At 41.0% G+C, this 17,003-nt stretch overlaps 2 protein-coding genes across 3 annotated transcripts in view; both read left to right on the top strand.

Moving 5' to 3' along the window:
* Nucleotides 1–1,546: 1,546 nt before the first annotated feature.
* si:dkey-79d12.5 (protein BTG4) lies at nucleotides 1,547–15,217 on the top strand. The gene is made up of 5 exons (XM_015976551.3): nucleotides 1,547–1,700; nucleotides 4,060–4,237; nucleotides 4,309–4,446; nucleotides 4,536–4,863; nucleotides 14,175–15,217. The coding sequence occupies exons 2-5, from the start codon at nucleotides 4,065–4,067 to the stop codon at nucleotides 14,367–14,369; spliced, it is 834 nt and encodes a 277-aa protein (XP_015832037.1). The 5' UTR covers nucleotides 1,547–1,700; nucleotides 4,060–4,064; the 3' UTR covers nucleotides 14,370–15,217.
* A 153-nt stretch (nucleotides 15,218–15,370) lies between these two features.
* Nucleotides 15,371–17,003, top strand: part of kcnn4 (potassium intermediate/small conductance calcium-activated channel, subfamily N, member 4) — a 35,371-nt gene continuing 33,738 nt past the window's right edge. For both annotated transcript variants that reach the window (XM_070551678.1, XM_015976549.3), the window contains exon 1: nucleotides 15,371–16,387. In XM_070551678.1, coding sequence (XP_070407779.1) covers nucleotides 15,857–16,387 — 531 coding nt within the window. In that variant the 5' untranslated portion in view covers nucleotides 15,371–15,856. The remainder of the gene's footprint in view (nucleotides 16,388–17,003) is intronic.

Raw genomic sequence — 17,003 nt, 5'->3', positions numbered from 1 at the left:
CAAATCTACCGACCGCAAAAACAGCGGAGTGCTCCCTGCTTGGCGGCCGCATCAGTGATCAGTGTGTCGGAGGACAAGGTGATGCGTCCCGCTCCACAGCAGCGAAACACATCAGGCGCAAATAAAAGACAGAAAACATTAAAGGAAATGAACCGACATGAACGATCGTGTGTAAGTACCGACGCTCTGGCACAGCGCATCCCCCCCCCCCCCCCCCCCCCCCCCGAGCGCAGGAGCTTGTCACCTGCTGATAGCAGGCTGCTGTCTTTTCCGAGGGCTGCATCTTGCTGGTCATTATCATGTGACAGCGACTAGTCGATGACAGGCATAAAAAGTCCCTATAGTGAAGTCAACTAGTTCATACAACCCCTATTGCTCCCCAGTGTTCTGCAACTCACGTTCTCCTTGAACTTGATATCAAATGTTCGCCTCCTCTTCGTCTCCGCACGGTTAAAGTTACCCTCGCGGTCTATCACTGGCAAATCAAAAGTGAGACGATGACACAACCGCCCCCCGTACTTGCTTGTTACCACATTCCACCCGGCCACAATCAGAGACCGGCCGTTATTCACCTCCGCCGACTCCGACACCGGCCAAAATATGAGACCCGGCCGTTAATTGAATACAGGCCAGTATTAGAGGATTTACGGTATATGCTTTAGGGCTCCACACAGCACAACAGGTTAGACGGAAGCATACTGGAGTCTGGATGATCACAACCAGGTAGACGGTTAAGACATGTCTCACTGGCTTATGTGAGACATGTCTGTCTTTTAGATTTGTGCTGCAAGTCACAAGGTAAACCAAAGCAAGGCGCAATCACATATCTTCCTGAGCTGTTCTTGAAAACAACTTTGCCTTAATCTTGTGATGATTTCGGTTTTCTCTCCCAGGTTTTTGATAATGAATGATGAACTGTAAATGGTCTTCTCAAAGGTCTTCTTTATCCCCAATGTAATGCTTACAACAGCGCAGAAACCTGGCATTGTGAGTTGATAAGAGAGCTGTTTTACTGTAACTGTTAATGTCCTCCAACAGAGAGTTTGGTGAAGTTAACTGAAAACATGCGAGAACTGCGAACTTCTTGTTTGTCCTGCTTTGTGTACTGGAGTTGGAAGTATACCATAGCAACAAAATTGTCTTTATGATTCTTAGAGGAGTATTGTTGTTAGAGTTTTTCCGGACCAGACCTTCAGGTACACAGGACTGTTTTTGAGTCCAGCATGCTGCTAGACCAAACCTTATATTTATTACCTTTTAGTTTTATTTCTTAGTTAATTATGTCAGACTACTAAGATAAAGGTTGCCTTGAATGAAACATAACAAAACAAAAACACCTGAACTTAAGAGTACAGAAATGTTTTATTAGAAAGTCAGAACAAGGGTGACCAAGTTTTATTACCTCATGTTTCGTCAAAGCACCCGCTGAACCACGAGCCCCCATATGCCCTGACCATAAATGGGCAGGGAGGGACGTCGGTCCTCGGAGGGAGCCAATCACAGCTCGCTGAAAGACTCCGAGCACAGGAAGTGAGTCACACTGATTGTAATATTACGTTTCTGTTGCTGCAGCACCGAGAACAAGGAAGCAACATGTGCCAACCATAATAACTCTAACAGCACATTACTACAAACAGGCGACACAAGAGCTGGAAACTCACTGACTGCGGAATATTCATACACAACACACTGCCGGAACTGTGAGTAGGCCTACAATGTTTTTATTATCTTATGTGTGTGTGAGTATATATATATATATATATATATATATATATATATATATATATATATATATATATATATATGTTTTTTTCTTTTAATTTCACGAAAAAACTAAGATTTTTCTTTTAAAAATACGCGTTTACTTGTCTTATTAAGGGGACAGGTAGCTTTTAAATGTAGTTTGAGTTAATTTTGATATCTATATAACTCATGTTTGATACGAAAACAAAAAAAAAAGTTACTATAAAAGTTAGTGTTAGTTTTGAGAATGTACCGAAACGACTCATCCGTAGGCTGGTTTCTGCTAACTTTCTGAGTTTCCACTGGGGGTTTCCGCAGTCAGAAAAAACAAAAGCGTTGTTTTCCTCCATGTAGCTCACAGGTTTCCTCTAACACCACAGGACGAAACCGAGAGACAAAAGAAAATGAAGAAGTACATTTTAATCCTCGAGACAGGAGCACGTGCAGCCCTTAAGTGTCTCAGCGCGTGCTTTGTGCTTCCACGTTGTGTCGTTAAAAGAAAGGTTTAGTCACCAGCCGAAGTCCGCTTGGATTTAAAATAGTTCAAAGTGTTAATTATACTCACGTTCATCTGCTGCCCATCATTTAAACGTTGTTTTAAGAACTTAAACATAATTTATTCTAAACCTTCACGGGGGGGGGGGGGGGGGGGGGGGGCTTTGTTTCTGTTGTTATCTTCAGTGTTAATTGAATCAAAGAAGTCTCAGACAAAACAAACACCAGCAATAAAGTGGAAATCATCAGTCAGTTGGATGATTTAAACCAACCTAAACCATAAGTTATGATACTGATGAGCAGTAAAACATGGGATGTAACATATGTGTGTGTGTGTGTGTGTGTGTGTGTGTGTGTGTGTGTGTGTGTGTGTGTGTGTGTGTGTGTGTGTGTGAAACCATGTAAATAAAGTTGTATTCCATTTCAGTAAAAACAAATAGAAATCAGATTGACTCAAAACTGCCTAATTAAAAAAAAAATTACTACGTCTATATGCACTCAAAGCATCTTACCACATTCTAAACATTGTCTAAATTATTTAATATAATAATTCTCAATCTTTGCTACCAAATATAGATATTTACTTTTATTTTGAATCAAATCCAAACATATTTAATGATTATTTATTTGTACAATTACCTATTAATATTATTGAATTAAATCAGAATATTATTATTAAAACTAAATATTTATATAACCTCAAACTCAGTCTTGCATCAAAACATTTTAATGAGTGAAAATATGTATTAGTTACATTAATATTTAGATTGATGAACATAACAATTCTCAAGTTTCACATTAAGTGAAATAACAGTAAAAATAAAAATGTTTTTGGGGCTTTTTTGCAACACTCAAAATCTTTAAAAGTTTAACAAAACCTATGATATTAGCAGGTAATTAATTTCAACACACTTCATATTAAAGCACCACGGTGATGTGTGTTATTAGTTTTTAGCCTCTAAGTATCGTTTTGACTGAATGGCTTATTAAATTTTGAAACCCGCTGTCTGCTGGAATACAACAAGGCCTGTTGGTACTCTCAGCAGTCTCAGTAACAGTAGGTTGGGCTCATTAGTAAATGCATGCAGTAAGGTGTTTTGGTGGACTCCGGTGATGAGTGCAACGCAAAACAGAACAAACACGCAATTTTCATTTGCAGACTTGTAACTGAGCTGCATTACTGCATGTGTTTGGATATCTAAATACGAGGCTCAGAGCACACGTGTGCCCTCATGTGATCATTTGTTGAGGCTTGGCAGTTGCCGCTACTCTCACTTGTTGTGTCTTCACTGCACTTCAGAGAAATTTGAGGCTTCATCTCTGAGAGCAAATAATAATTTTCCCCTCGCTGAGCATTACTCAAACTGAGGCGTGTTGAAAGCCACAATCACAAACAACTGTCTGCACCTCAAAGTTCAAGGCATAACTTTCTAGTCAGGGACAACAACAGCAGGATGTTCACTCGCACGGCTTTGGCTGGTTCAGCTGCAGGGTTTCGGGTCAGCTCGACCCAAACAGCTGTACTATCAGAAGATAAACAGAACATAGTGTGTTGGATTTGCATTCACGCGTCACTGGTTTGCATCTTGTTTGCGTGGCTTTAAACTGCTTTTAATTGCCCATCATGGAAGTGTCAGCATCTGTAAAACCCCAAAGCTAGCTCACCTGGCTGTGAACAGCTGAGAGGTGGCAGCAGCAATGAGAGGTTTTAGCTCCATCGCTGAAGTTCCTGCTGCTTCTCAGCTCCACTGAAGGGATGTTTGTTACACAACAGATGCACCGAGATAAAGGTGTGTGATTCATTTTCTTTATTTTGCTCAGACATCATGAAACAAGAGGTGAAGGCTGCTGTCAACTTTCTGAAACGTCTGGCTGTGGCAAGAGGGAAGATGGGCGAAGCCAAAGCAGAACTGTTCGCCAAGAAGCTCCAGAAACTTTTATGTGACAAATACGAAAAGCACTGGTACCCTGACTGTCCCAGCAAAGGCCAGGCTTACAGGTACCCACCAGAACAGAGATGCTGTAGAATTTCTCAAAGAATCAGACCCTCACTGTTTAATGTTGCAACAGGTGCATCAGGATACACAACGGCTTTCCATGGGATGAAATGCTGCTGAAGGCCTGTGAGGAGAGCGAGCTCACACCCTGTAGTCTGGGGCTTCCTCCTGATATAACGCTGTGGATCGACCCGATGGAGGTGTGTGCAAGGTGAGTGATTGACTGGCAAAGAAATGACACAGAAACGTGTTACATCGAGTCTGAGAACGAACAAACAGAAGAACTCCTCTCTCCTACAGATCTGGGGAGAACAGCAGGCCCTTCACAATAGCTCGATTCAATGAGATGGAGGAACAGGAGGATGAGAAGGGTGTGAAGGGGGACCACGATGACTCCGCCCTGAACCTGGACACGTCGGATTACCACTCTGCCACTTCTTCAGACTGTGGTTCTACCGCGTCCAGCGACACGGAGGAGGAGGTGAAAGACGGCAAGCTAGAAGAGAAACTGGTGGAGGGCATGAAGAAGGAGGTGGCAGATGGAGGCGCCCACACAGTCACCATGGTGCCCAGGGTTCGGAAGTGGCACGGAGAAACACTAAATAAAGTCAGATACGTCAAGAAGAAGGTACTTTTTACTTCTTTGGTTTGTAAAGACCATCTGTTAACCCTGAGCCTTCTTTAGAAGGCCGTCGGTGCGTCCCACGTTTCAGTGTCGTCTTTAAAAAACACTGATAAGCTTCAGTGTTGCTAGGAACGCCGTGTTCTGTCATGAATGTGAGCGTTTGAGTCTGACACACACACACACACACACACACACACACCTGTCATAAAAAGTCACTGTAGTATTTTATGACTTAAATAAAATTACAATATTTGACTCAGGCTTCCAGGAAAACTTTAAACTTTATTTTTCTTATTTTCATTCTTCAAATAATTTCATCTTTAATTGAATGGCCACAAAACAATTAGAGCCAGTTTCAGCGTTAAGTTGCAGCGAGCTGGTTTGGGCTTGGGTAAGACCAGCACATGTGACCTTCCAGCACGGGAGCCGTCGGTGTCAACACAACAGCTATAGGCGCTGAGCCTGAGAAAACCTTGGAAAAGTTTTTTTCCCTCCTGATACGTCCACAGATGTTACCCACTTCTATCGCTGACTACACATATAGAATATGTGTAATTTTCAGATTCTTAGTATAAATAAAGCATTTTATTGGCTCTGTAGTATTTAATATGTGATTTTATAGAAAAACCAATCGTATGAGTTGGTTACTGCATCGTGTCAATGTTGTACCAGTGGGCAGAAGACTAAACAGTTTTGATGTACTGGGTTTTTAACCGATCCCGTTAAAGGGGACAGCTTTTAGAAACAGGCATGATGCATTTGGCATTTTAGGGATTTAAATGACAAACACTGGAGACAAACAGACGAGTGGAGAACATACCCAAGATTTGAACACTTTTCCGTCATTAGGGTTCCAAGCCCAACGGGCAGGGAACCCTAATGTATTTTTTTTATTTTGTTCTTGGTGTTCCTTGAAATGTGAGTAGATTTTCCTCCAGTGAGGGAGATAACGAAAAGACAAAGATACATCCTCTGACACCAGTCACCAGGACCAGCTGACACATCTACTGGCAAGCTCTAATTAACCAGCGCGGAATGGCTCTGAAAAACGTTCCGTCGACAGAGGAGATCGAGAACATTCAAAAGTCTCTCGAATTTGTGTCCGAGGAAGTGACTGCTGTTGGAGCGCAACAGAAGCAGATCTTAGATCTTCTGGAGGAGGTGAAACTTGCGTCTTCAGAATGTGGAAAAAGACAAACGCATCCTGGCTCTGGAGCAGCGGGTGGACGAACTGGAGCAGTATTCTAAAATGAATGAAGTGGTCATTATGGGGCTTCCACTAAAACCGCACAGTTATGCTTGCGCTGTAGCTCCAAACAATATGGAGCTCAGGGAGGAGGAGGAGGAGGAGAGATCAATGGAGCAACAGGTGGCCTCCTTCCTTCATAGTAAAGGGATCAAGTTGGACCTGGATCACATCACCCGCAAACCAGGAGGAACAGTGAACATCCTGCCATCATATTGAGGTTTGAGAACAGAAAAGACAAGACGGCACTCTTAAAACAGGGACGTAAACTGAAAGGAACAAATGTCTTCATAAATGATCACTTAACAAAGAAAAATGCTGACATTGCCAGGACAGCTAGATACCTGAAAAATAACAGAAGATCCATCATACCGTATTTTCACGACCATAGGGCGCACCGGGTTATAGGGCGCGGGCGGGGGCACGGTAAAACGTACCGGTAAAACATCTGTGCGGGCTCGGGACTCGGAACATATCAGTGCAAACCAGACATTGTGAAAATCATAAACAACCAAAAGCATGCTTCACTTTACTGGTCTAGTCCTGGTTCAGACCTGGTTTAGAGCGCACGTGCACTTCCTCATTGCATGCGCTGACGGCTCGTGCGCTTCTAATGGGCTTGACACATGGGAGGCAACTTCACCTCTCCTCCATTCATTTTCAATGAGACATGCGCGACAAAGCGATAATCGCGGGTCTCCCTCCTACTAAAGCCAGGCGTACACTGGGAGTGCTGCAGGAGGACACACAGGGATTTATGGGGGTTGGATGAGGAAAACGAAATAAAGAAAGTAAATCTGTGTTTTGTGATCAGTTTAATTTGACATGAACACGACAAACACGCTTTGTTGACAATCTTTGTGAGTAAAAAAAATGTGTAGAAATAAAAACAAACAGCATGTGTTATTAGGGAAATGCCGGGCGAGCAGTGTTGATGCATGATTGCGCATGCTCCTTGAGCGGTTCCGGTACTTTTTGGGTCGCAGCGCCGCTTCAAGCGCTGATGCGCTGTGTTGAATTTCAGAATGTGTTTACCGGTAGTTGGTGGATTTCGCCACATAAACTTTCCACATGAACAAAATCATATGTGTGTTATTAATAGAAAATAGTGTGATTTGAATTGTGTTTATTAACCCTCTGGGGTCCATGGACGCGTATCCGCGTCTTTTGAACAGGTCTGATTTGGGACGCTGTAGCAGCAAGACTCCGCCTCCCTGAGTTTTGGTTTCAATTCAGCTTTAAAAAGGAGATTATAAACTACACCCCAGTTTTTAAATTTTATTAATAGGCAACTTAAAAGCGGAGTTATACTAAACAAAAAAAACTACCTATTTTTAGCCAATCTGACAACTTGTCAAAACATCAGTTTAGTCATCCGTGAGAGGGAATGTGCTTGTGAACATAAAAAACCCACAAAAACATGAGATCCTCTTGCTGTTGGTGGAAGTCTCACATATTCAATTGATAAAAAGTATCATGTAGCTGAGAGAGAGAGGAGGGCTGCACGAGATGTGCTCAGAAAGGAGCCGCTTCGCGGGGAAAGGAGTGGGGCAAACGGAGTAACAACAAAAAATTTGACAGTTATTGACGGTAAACTTCATATTTTGGAGCGATCCGGACAGAAATATTGTCGCTGCAGTTTAGTAGGCTTTTATTAGGCTTTAATAAAGGATGGTGAGAAGGATAAATGTCCACCAGGCAGTTCAGATAGTACGGCTGTTTTTTGAACTGGAAGCAGAGGAAGTGGACGGAGACTCACAGCCGGAGTCTGAGGCAAATAGCGAGGATGTTGATGACGATGTGGCAGATCCACAGGTCTGTCTTCGCTCACGTCCGCACATTCATGCCACGACCCTTGTCTTCTACTACGTTCGTGTCTCACAACGACACAATAGGCGCACCGCACCATAGGGCGCGGCGTACATTTTGGAGAAAATTTAAGACTTTTAGGTGCGCCTTATGGTCGTGAAAATACGGTACCTGGGTGACAAATTGTAAAATCTTTATTAAACTCAATGGAAGTCCTAAAGAAGCAACAGTAGTGGTGGTGAGACACATACAAGAACTTAAGTATTGATGATGTGGAACTAGCCTTATAGCTTAATATCGGCCTATGTGTCTGTTCATGCATGATGCCTCAAGCATACGGACTCCATGAGTACTGAGATCAATGAACTTATGCAGAGGATATCTGACTTAGAAGGAATGCGACTGGAGGTTTCTGAGTATACAGAATTCAATACAAGCTATTTAGGAAATGAAATAGACCCGGACAATAATTTTCTTGTCTCCATCAAGAAAAGTTGTGTGTATTACTCACAAGAACATTTCAACAACAGCATCCATACTGAAGGCAAATTCTCAATCATACACTTTAATAGCAGAAGCATGTATACAAATTTTAATTCTATAAATGAATACCTGCAACATTATGTTCACCCTTTTAGTGTAATTGCCATCTCTGAAACTTGGTTCAATAAGAATAGGAGTTAATTTCCATATAGATGATTATAATCTTGAATATGTAAACAGGAAAAATAAATCAGGATGAGGGGTTGTGCCAAACATCCACAAAACAGTACAGTTTACGGTGAAAAAGCACGTCATTAGCTTTGGATAACATAATGGAATGTTTGACGGTGGAAATTCTTAATGAAAAGAAAGAAAACATTATTGTAAGTTGTACATACAGGCCACCCGGTTCGAATATGGACGTCTTTCAGGAAAGGATGGAGACTATTTTTCTACAGTGAACAAAAAACCAACATTCATATGTGGTGACTTCAATATTGATTTGTTGAACCCAACCAAACTTAAAACAACTGATGCTTTCATTAATACAATGTATAGCATGTCATTTTATCCTGCAATCACCAAGCCAAGTAGAATAACAACACACAGTGCCAAAATTATTGATAATATCTTTACTAATGATATGGCAGATGATGTAATCAGTGGTCTCTTTATATCTGATATTACTGACCATTTGCCCATTTTTATCATTACTGGGTGTGAAGTAAAGACAAAGAACCTGACATGGCCACCTACAAACAAATAAAAACAAAGGAAACCATTAATGTTTTCAATAATAGCTTGTCGTCACAGGAATGGAGTTCGATTTATAGAGAGACCAATGTGGACAAAGCATATAACTCCTTCTTAGAAATTTTTGATTCCTTATATAATAAATACTGTCCCACTATAAAATGCTCCAAGAAAAATAAATCTAGATCTCCTTGGCTTACAAAAGGAATATTAAATGTTTGTAAAAAGAAAAATAATCTTTATTAAAACATTTTATCAATTCCAAAACTAAAGAAGCAGAACAACGATATAAGATATACAAAATTAAATTACCTAATATAATAAGAGACAGTAAAAAACTGTACTATAGGAAGATATTATATGATAAAAAAACTAATCTAAAAAGAACATGGGATATATTGAATGGTTTGATTAAATACAAAACCACAAAGACAGGATATCCGAAATATTTTTGAGATGCACATGGAAACAAATGTAATATGGTATTAGCAATAGATAGCTTCAATTAATTTTTTGTTAATATTGGACCAAATTTAGCAGGTGAAATTCGAGACATCCCAATTGGACAATTTAATGAAAAGATTAAAGTAAACACACACTCAATGTTTCTTGCAGCTATAACCGAACAAGAACTTATAAATATTGTTTATAAATGCTAAAGCAAACAATCTACTGACTGTCATGACATAGATATGTTCCTGGTGAAAAAAGTTATAAATCACATCTCCAAACCACTCACCTACATTTCTAACTTATCATTTCAAACCGCTACTGTTCCAAACAAAATGAAAATTGGTAAAGTCATACCAATCTACAAAAATAATGATAAACACGTTTACCAACTACAGACCGATCTCATTGTTGCCTCAGTTTTCAGAAGTCTTGGAAAAACTCTTTAGTACACGACTAGAAAATTTCATTGATAAACATCACATAGTTAATGATGGACAATATGGCTTCAGAAATAAAAGAACAACTTCTTTGGTTATTATAGATGCCGTGGAAGAAATCACCAGTGCACTTGACAACAAAAAATATGCAATTGGAATTTTTATTGACTTCAAAAAAGCTTTTGATACAATAAATCACTCAATTCTGCTTGACAAATTGGAAAGATATGGAATTAGAGGAGTGGCATTGAACTGGGTAAGAAGTTATTTAAGTGGAAGGGTACAGTATATTAATATTGGACAGAAAAAGAAAAAAAATCTTGACATTGTGGTGTACCCCAGGGATCAGTACTGGGACAGAGTTTGTTCAATTTGTACATTAACAATATTTTTGAAACATCTACATCACTAAAATTTATTTTATTTGCAGATGATACAAACATATTTTATAGCAGTGACAATTATCCAAATCTTATTAAAAAACAAATGAAGAATTGATTGTTGTTAAAAGATGGATGGACAGCAATAAGTTGTCCTTAAATTTAAACAAGACTAAAGCAATAAAATGTGGTAATCAAGAAACAAAGTTTGAGTTGCCAATAAATATAGATGGTTTTCAAATTGAAATGGTACAAGAAAGCATATTTTTGTGAATCACAATAGACAGTAAACTGTCATGGAAACCTCACATCAGACACACAAAACAAAAAATCTCAAAAAGTCTATCGATAATAAATAAAGCCAAGTCATTTCTTGATTGCAACACACTTTGTGTATTGTATTGCTCCTTAGTTCTCCCTTATTTTACTTATGGCGCTGAGGTATGGGGGAATAATTATCAATGCTCCGTACAGCCTCTTTATATATTGCAAAAAAGAGCGGTCCGTATCATGAATAAGGTTGGATTCTTAGAACACACAAATCAACTTTTTTTACGATCAAAATTATTAAAATTACAGGATATAATTAAATATCAAACAGTTCAAATTATTTTCAAAGCATTTAATAAACTTCTACCAAATAATTCACAAAAGCTATTTATAATTAAAGAGCTGTCACATAGCCTAAGGAGAGATAAAATATTTAAATTACCACTGGTGCGAACAACACGTGAAAGCTTCTGTGTGTCTGTGTGTGTGGGATAAAACTTAAAGACTGATCACAAACAATGTCAAAATATTCAGATTTTTAAAGCACACTACAGAAGAACAGTCTGGTTAAAATACATTACAAATGAGAATGGGCGATGGTGTGAGTAACCCCCGGAGTATGTGGCAGGGACTAAATACAATCACATACTTTAGAGGGAAAACCAGAACACTGCAGACCACGGCCTTTCTGTGTGAGGATCTAAACGTATTCTATGCCAGATTCGACACAGCGAACACCATGAGACCGGACAGTGAGCGCACCGCGGATGAAGTCAGTACGCACACTGTGTCTGAAGAGGATGTGCGGAGGTGCTTCAGGAGGGTGAACGCACACAAAGCTACTGGTTCGGACGGGATTCCCGGCCGCGTCCTCAGGTCCTGCGCGGCTCAGCTGGCTGGAGTGTTTACACACATCTTCAACCTTTCCCTCTCTCTGTCTGTAGTCCCAGCCTACTTCAAAATGGCCACCATTGTCCCTGTACCCAAATCCTCCACCATCTCCTCACTGAATGACTGGCGACCTGTAGCCCTGACCCCCATCGTGAGCAAATGCTTTGAGAAGTTGGTCAGGGACTTCATCTGCTCTGCACTGCCCGACTCACTGGACCCTCTACAGTTTGCATACCGCCACAACAGGTCCACTGATGATGCCATAGCCCTAACACTCCATGCTGCCCTGTCACACCTGGAGAAGAGAGACACGTATGTGAGAATGCTGTTTGTAGATTACAGCTCAGCATTCAACACCATTGTTCCCTCGAAGCTGGACAGGAAACTGCAGGATCTAGGACTGAGCAGCTCCCTCCGCAGCTGGATCCTTAACTTTCTGTCTGACAGACGCCAGGTGGTCAGACTGGGCAGCACCACCTCATCCCCCGTCACACTGAACACTGGTGCTCCACAGGGGTGTGCGCTGAGCCCTCTCCTGTACTCACTCTACACCCACGACTGCACGGTCACGAGAAACTCCAACATCATTGTGAAGTTTGCAGACGACACCACAGTGGTGGGTCTCATCACCAACGACGATGAGACGGCCTACAGGGAGGAGATCAGCGCCCTGACCCACTGGTGTCAGGACAACCATCTCACCCTCAACGTCACAAAGACAAAGGAGATGATAATGAACTTCCGGAGGTGCAGAGGAGTACACACCCCCATCACCATCAACGGCGACGCTGTGGAGAGGGTGAGCATCTTCCGTTTCCTTGGAGTTCACCTGGCAGAGGATCTTACGTGGTCAGTGCACACGAACAATACAGTGAAGAAGGCACAGCAGCGCCTCTTCTTTCTCAGGAGACTGAAAAGATTTGGCATGAGCCGCCGCATCCTCAGGACCTTCCATTGCTGTGCCATTGAGAGCATCCTCACCGGATGCATCACCACCTGGTATGGCAACAGCACCGCTTACAACCGCAAAGCTCTCCAGAGAGTAGTGCGGTGTGCAGAAAGGATTATTGGAGGTGAGCTTCCCTCCCTCCAAGACATCTACAGGAAGCGGTGCCTGAGGAAAGCGGGGAGGATCATCAAGGACTCAAGTCACCCCAGCCATAAACTGTTCAGACTACTTCCATCAGGAAGGAGGTTCTGCAGCATCCGGTCCAGAACCAGCAGACTGAGACAGCTTTTTCCATCAGGCCATCAGACTGCTGAACACTTCACAGACACCTCACCCTCACTACTGAAACTCCAAAATTACACTCCATACTGTACATTAATGCCACTGTTTTGCACATACCAACCTCTGTACATTTATATCTCTTATTTTATTGTTTACTTTATTCATTTGTTAAATATGTATGTACGCATTATACACACACTCACATGCACACACGTAGAAAAATAAAAATAAACTGCTTAGCACACACATTTAGGAATGTATATACCTTAAATACTATATATATTATTACTTAGATCAGCCATTTTTATATTTTGCTTGTTTTTACGTTATTGTATTTTTGCACAACTGTTGCTGTGCAGCTCGCACACAAGAATTTCACTCACATGTACTGTACCAGTGTACCTGCACATGTGACGTGACAATAAAAGCAATTTGATTTGATTTGATGTGAGTAAAGCTGTATGGGAATATATAATGAATGATATTGACAAGAATTGTTAAATTGTCTAGACTACCATTATTATTATTGTTATGATTTTCTTTGTTCATAAGGTTGTTGAATTTGAGTTTTTTCTACATATTGAATGTTAAACTATTAGTGAAAAATAGGAGTGGGCTTGAATAAGCTTGGCTTCCGCCCACTCCCTTTCGAACATGCCTACAACAATGTCAGCTTGATTTATTATTGTTTTATCTTGTGAGGTTTATTATTGATTTATCTTGTGAGGTTTATTATTGATTTATATCCTGTTGTTAATTGTGATGTTATTGGTATGTTGGAAATAAATAAATGATGATGATGATGATGATGATGATGATGATAAAAGGCCAGAAGCACCATAATTATCCATCTGTGAGCCAATGCTGAGGAGATGTCCGTGTTTGTGGTGGTGACCTCTGATGAGAGGAGGATGCTACGTTGGCCATGTTTGTTGAGCTGTTTATTTATTTTACATAAATGGTTGCCTGGTTTACAATTGTAATTACTTGGATTATTAGATGTTTTCTTTTTGTGCTGCTTTAATTTTTTCTTTTAAACCAACATGGCTGAAAATGGCCTCAACAAAACTGCTTCCAAACCCGTTTTACATGATTGAAGGTCTTGTAGCTACACACTAGTTAATTGCTGTTTTGGTCACACATGTGAAAATTATAGATGTTAACTGTAATTCCTGACAAAACAATCAACGGTTCTAAAACTGGCGGTTCCATTGCAGTCCTTTATTTATACAGCGCCAAATCCAGCAAGAGCCATCTGCAGGACGTGGCACTGACCAATTCAGAACACATTTAGACATGTGGCGTTGATTTTAACTTCCAGAAGATAACATTTTAATTTCATCACGTTTTCTAACTTTCAGGTTCCCGCTGGTCTCCAGTACTTTTACCACCCCATCCCAGTGTGGCCTCAGTACAAGAAGGGAGCTCCGGTGTTCCTGACCACAGTGTGTGCACCTCCAGCACCACCACCTCCTCCTCAGCAGGTGTTTGGGTACTACATCTTACCGCAGCCGTCTCCTCAGTTCATCCTACCTCAGGCCCCCCTGCAGCCTTAGGGAGCCGTGAAGGCCTGAGCTGACCAGAAGTCTGAGCATGACTGAGCCATGTGATGCAACATCTCAAGTTGCCCTACAACTAGGCCAAAACATTTCTGTTTATTTTAAATTTACTTTTCAAACCTTTTTAATTTTTGCACACTTTTATCTTTCCTTTGATGCTTTGTGGTTGCCTCACAGCGATGCTGCTGAACTGGACCTAAAGCTGTTTAGTCGCTCTGCTAATTGTCTAACGTACAGCTTCAGGCACCGAGTGTGTGGGCGAGCTCAGGAACTCTCAGCAATATGGTTACTGCCAAATCACTGGGTTTATTTCTTGTGATCATGTTTCCCAATTCTACCCATTTAAGATTCGCTGTGAACAATTAGCCGGCGATTTATGTAAAATGTGATTCAGGGTTTTATTTTTGTTGTAGCTACGGTTAAAATATCTGTACATTAAGTACATTTCTTCTGAACAGCTTGTAAATATTTATTGAACATAACATTTATAAATGCACACCTTTGGTCTTTTTTAGCTTGTAATTTATTTGGCTACCACTAGATGGTGCTCATGTTACACCCAACAAATGAAATTGTGTTTTTTTTTTTAAACCTGGATGCTGTGCATGACAGATGAACCTTCAGAGCACAAATAATTGTTTTAAATCCACTGGCTCAATGTCATCTTTTATATTTATTGTAGATATTGTTTCTTCTGAAACTCTGCTAAAGCTTTATAACACTGAGATGAAATGCTTCACTTAAACTTGTGATCGTTATTTATTCTGTTCAGACTTTTCCCAGCTGGTGTGATCACTTGGTTATTTTGCTGTAGAGGTTTGTCAATTAAAACTGTTTTTACTTGAGTCTTTCATTTTGCATTTGTTTTATTTTCATTTAGCACACACATGGTGTTTCTCTCTCTCAGGTGAATCACCTGTCTGTCTGAACATGCTGCCCATACTTCTGTTCTAGAAGCTGCCATCAGCAGCAGGATGCTGCTGGGGGAAACTCCTGCGTAGAGTGCGTCAGTCCAAGGACATGACGCTGTTCCTCTAGTGAGAGTGTCTTTGAAAGCCACTCACAGAGGAAAGATGTTTGATGCCAATAATTATTTAAAACAGGCTTGTTTGTAAATGATTCTCCAGGGTTTTTTAAATAAACCTGGCTCTTAACGGAGCCGTTTAGTTCAATTTAAACCTGAAAGCACAAATTCCAGGTTTAATTAAACTTTGTTCATATGTTTCCATTTCTGTTGCACCTCTAACCGGATAGAAACCTAAAAGTGCCTCATAAGAGCCGGAAGTGTAAAACGTTAAAACAAGACAATAACTCAATTAGAGATAAACTCATAATTGATTATTTTGTCTCTGATTTTAAATGAATCAGTTATATTTAGACTTTACTCTGATCAAACACAGACAAACCTGCAGCTTTCATGCCGAAGGGGCGTTGTATTCCTTGTAAACACGCCATGAACTTGAAGATTACACACGCACGCGCCCATGACAGGCACTCTGAGAAGAATAAGCAAACAGGAGTCAGTGTCCTTATCAGAGCAGAAGGTAGCAGTGTGCGCAATCGCGCGTTCTGGTGACTGCGTTCCTTCAATGAGCACCAAACGGGACCAGAGCTTATGCGCGCTCCTCCCATCGGACTCCCCACCCAGGGAGGGCATCGCAGGTGGGACTGGTGCAGCTGAGAACGCCGACACGAACCGAAGGGAAGGCGGACGTCTCGTGTGCGCTCTGGAGATGGAGACCACGAACCACAGCCTGCGCGGCGACTCCAAAGTGGATTGCGTAAACGACTTGATCAGCCGAACTTTTGGGGACCCAGCGGAGGTGTCGGTGCCGCTGACACTGTCGGGGAAGCGGGTGACTCACGTGGAGGGGCAGGACCTCTACAGACTTCGGGACAGAAAGTTTTTGATAGAGGAGAAAAAGCGCCTCTGCGCGTTGGCTCTGGGCGCCGCTCTGCTCGGGATTGTTCTGATGATCATCCACTCTGAAATATGTCCCTACATTTATGAGCCGGTAGGTTTAACCAAACCACCTAATGACACATTTATGTTGCTCTAAAGGTAATAAAAAGGTGGAACATTTTTCATTATTAGGATCCAAACGTTTTAATTTCCTTTCATAGGGAAGGGTGTCCAAACATTTGAAGAAAATGGCCACAAGGATCAAGATTCATTTTGTGCATATGCCACAAAATGTGACTTTTTAAATTTAAATATGTTCTAAATGTTTAATGGTGATTTTTTTATTTGTTTTCCTCAAATAGGCATTTTAAGAGTTAGTACATCAACAGGAGAGACTAAAATCCTCTTAATCGAGGGTCAATTGGGGCCAAATAAAATCCCGTGAGGGCCACAAAGGGCCCCTGAGCTTCAACTTCCCTGGCATTTGAGCCTAAATCTGTACCTGAACCAGACTCACCATGAGTAGATATAATAGTTAACAAAATAAAAGCTCATTTAAATTTTAAAGGTAACACCTTTCTCATTTCCTTTAATATATGATTACAACTTTTACTTTAGTCTATTGACTTTCATTTTTGACATTAGGCACCAGAAAGTAAGCCCAGACAAAAACACTCGTATAAGTTATATTTTTGATTCCTTGATTAGCAGCTCTGCAGCAGACCCTG

This window comes from Nothobranchius furzeri, chromosome 5 (genome assembly GCF_043380555.1).
Source record: "Nothobranchius furzeri strain GRZ-AD chromosome 5, NfurGRZ-RIMD1, whole genome shotgun sequence".
Classification (NCBI taxonomy): domain Eukaryota; kingdom Metazoa; phylum Chordata; class Actinopteri; order Cyprinodontiformes; family Nothobranchiidae; genus Nothobranchius; species Nothobranchius furzeri.
The sequence above is the reverse complement of the archived record's forward strand: the minus strand, read 5'-3'. Positions and strand labels throughout refer to the sequence as shown.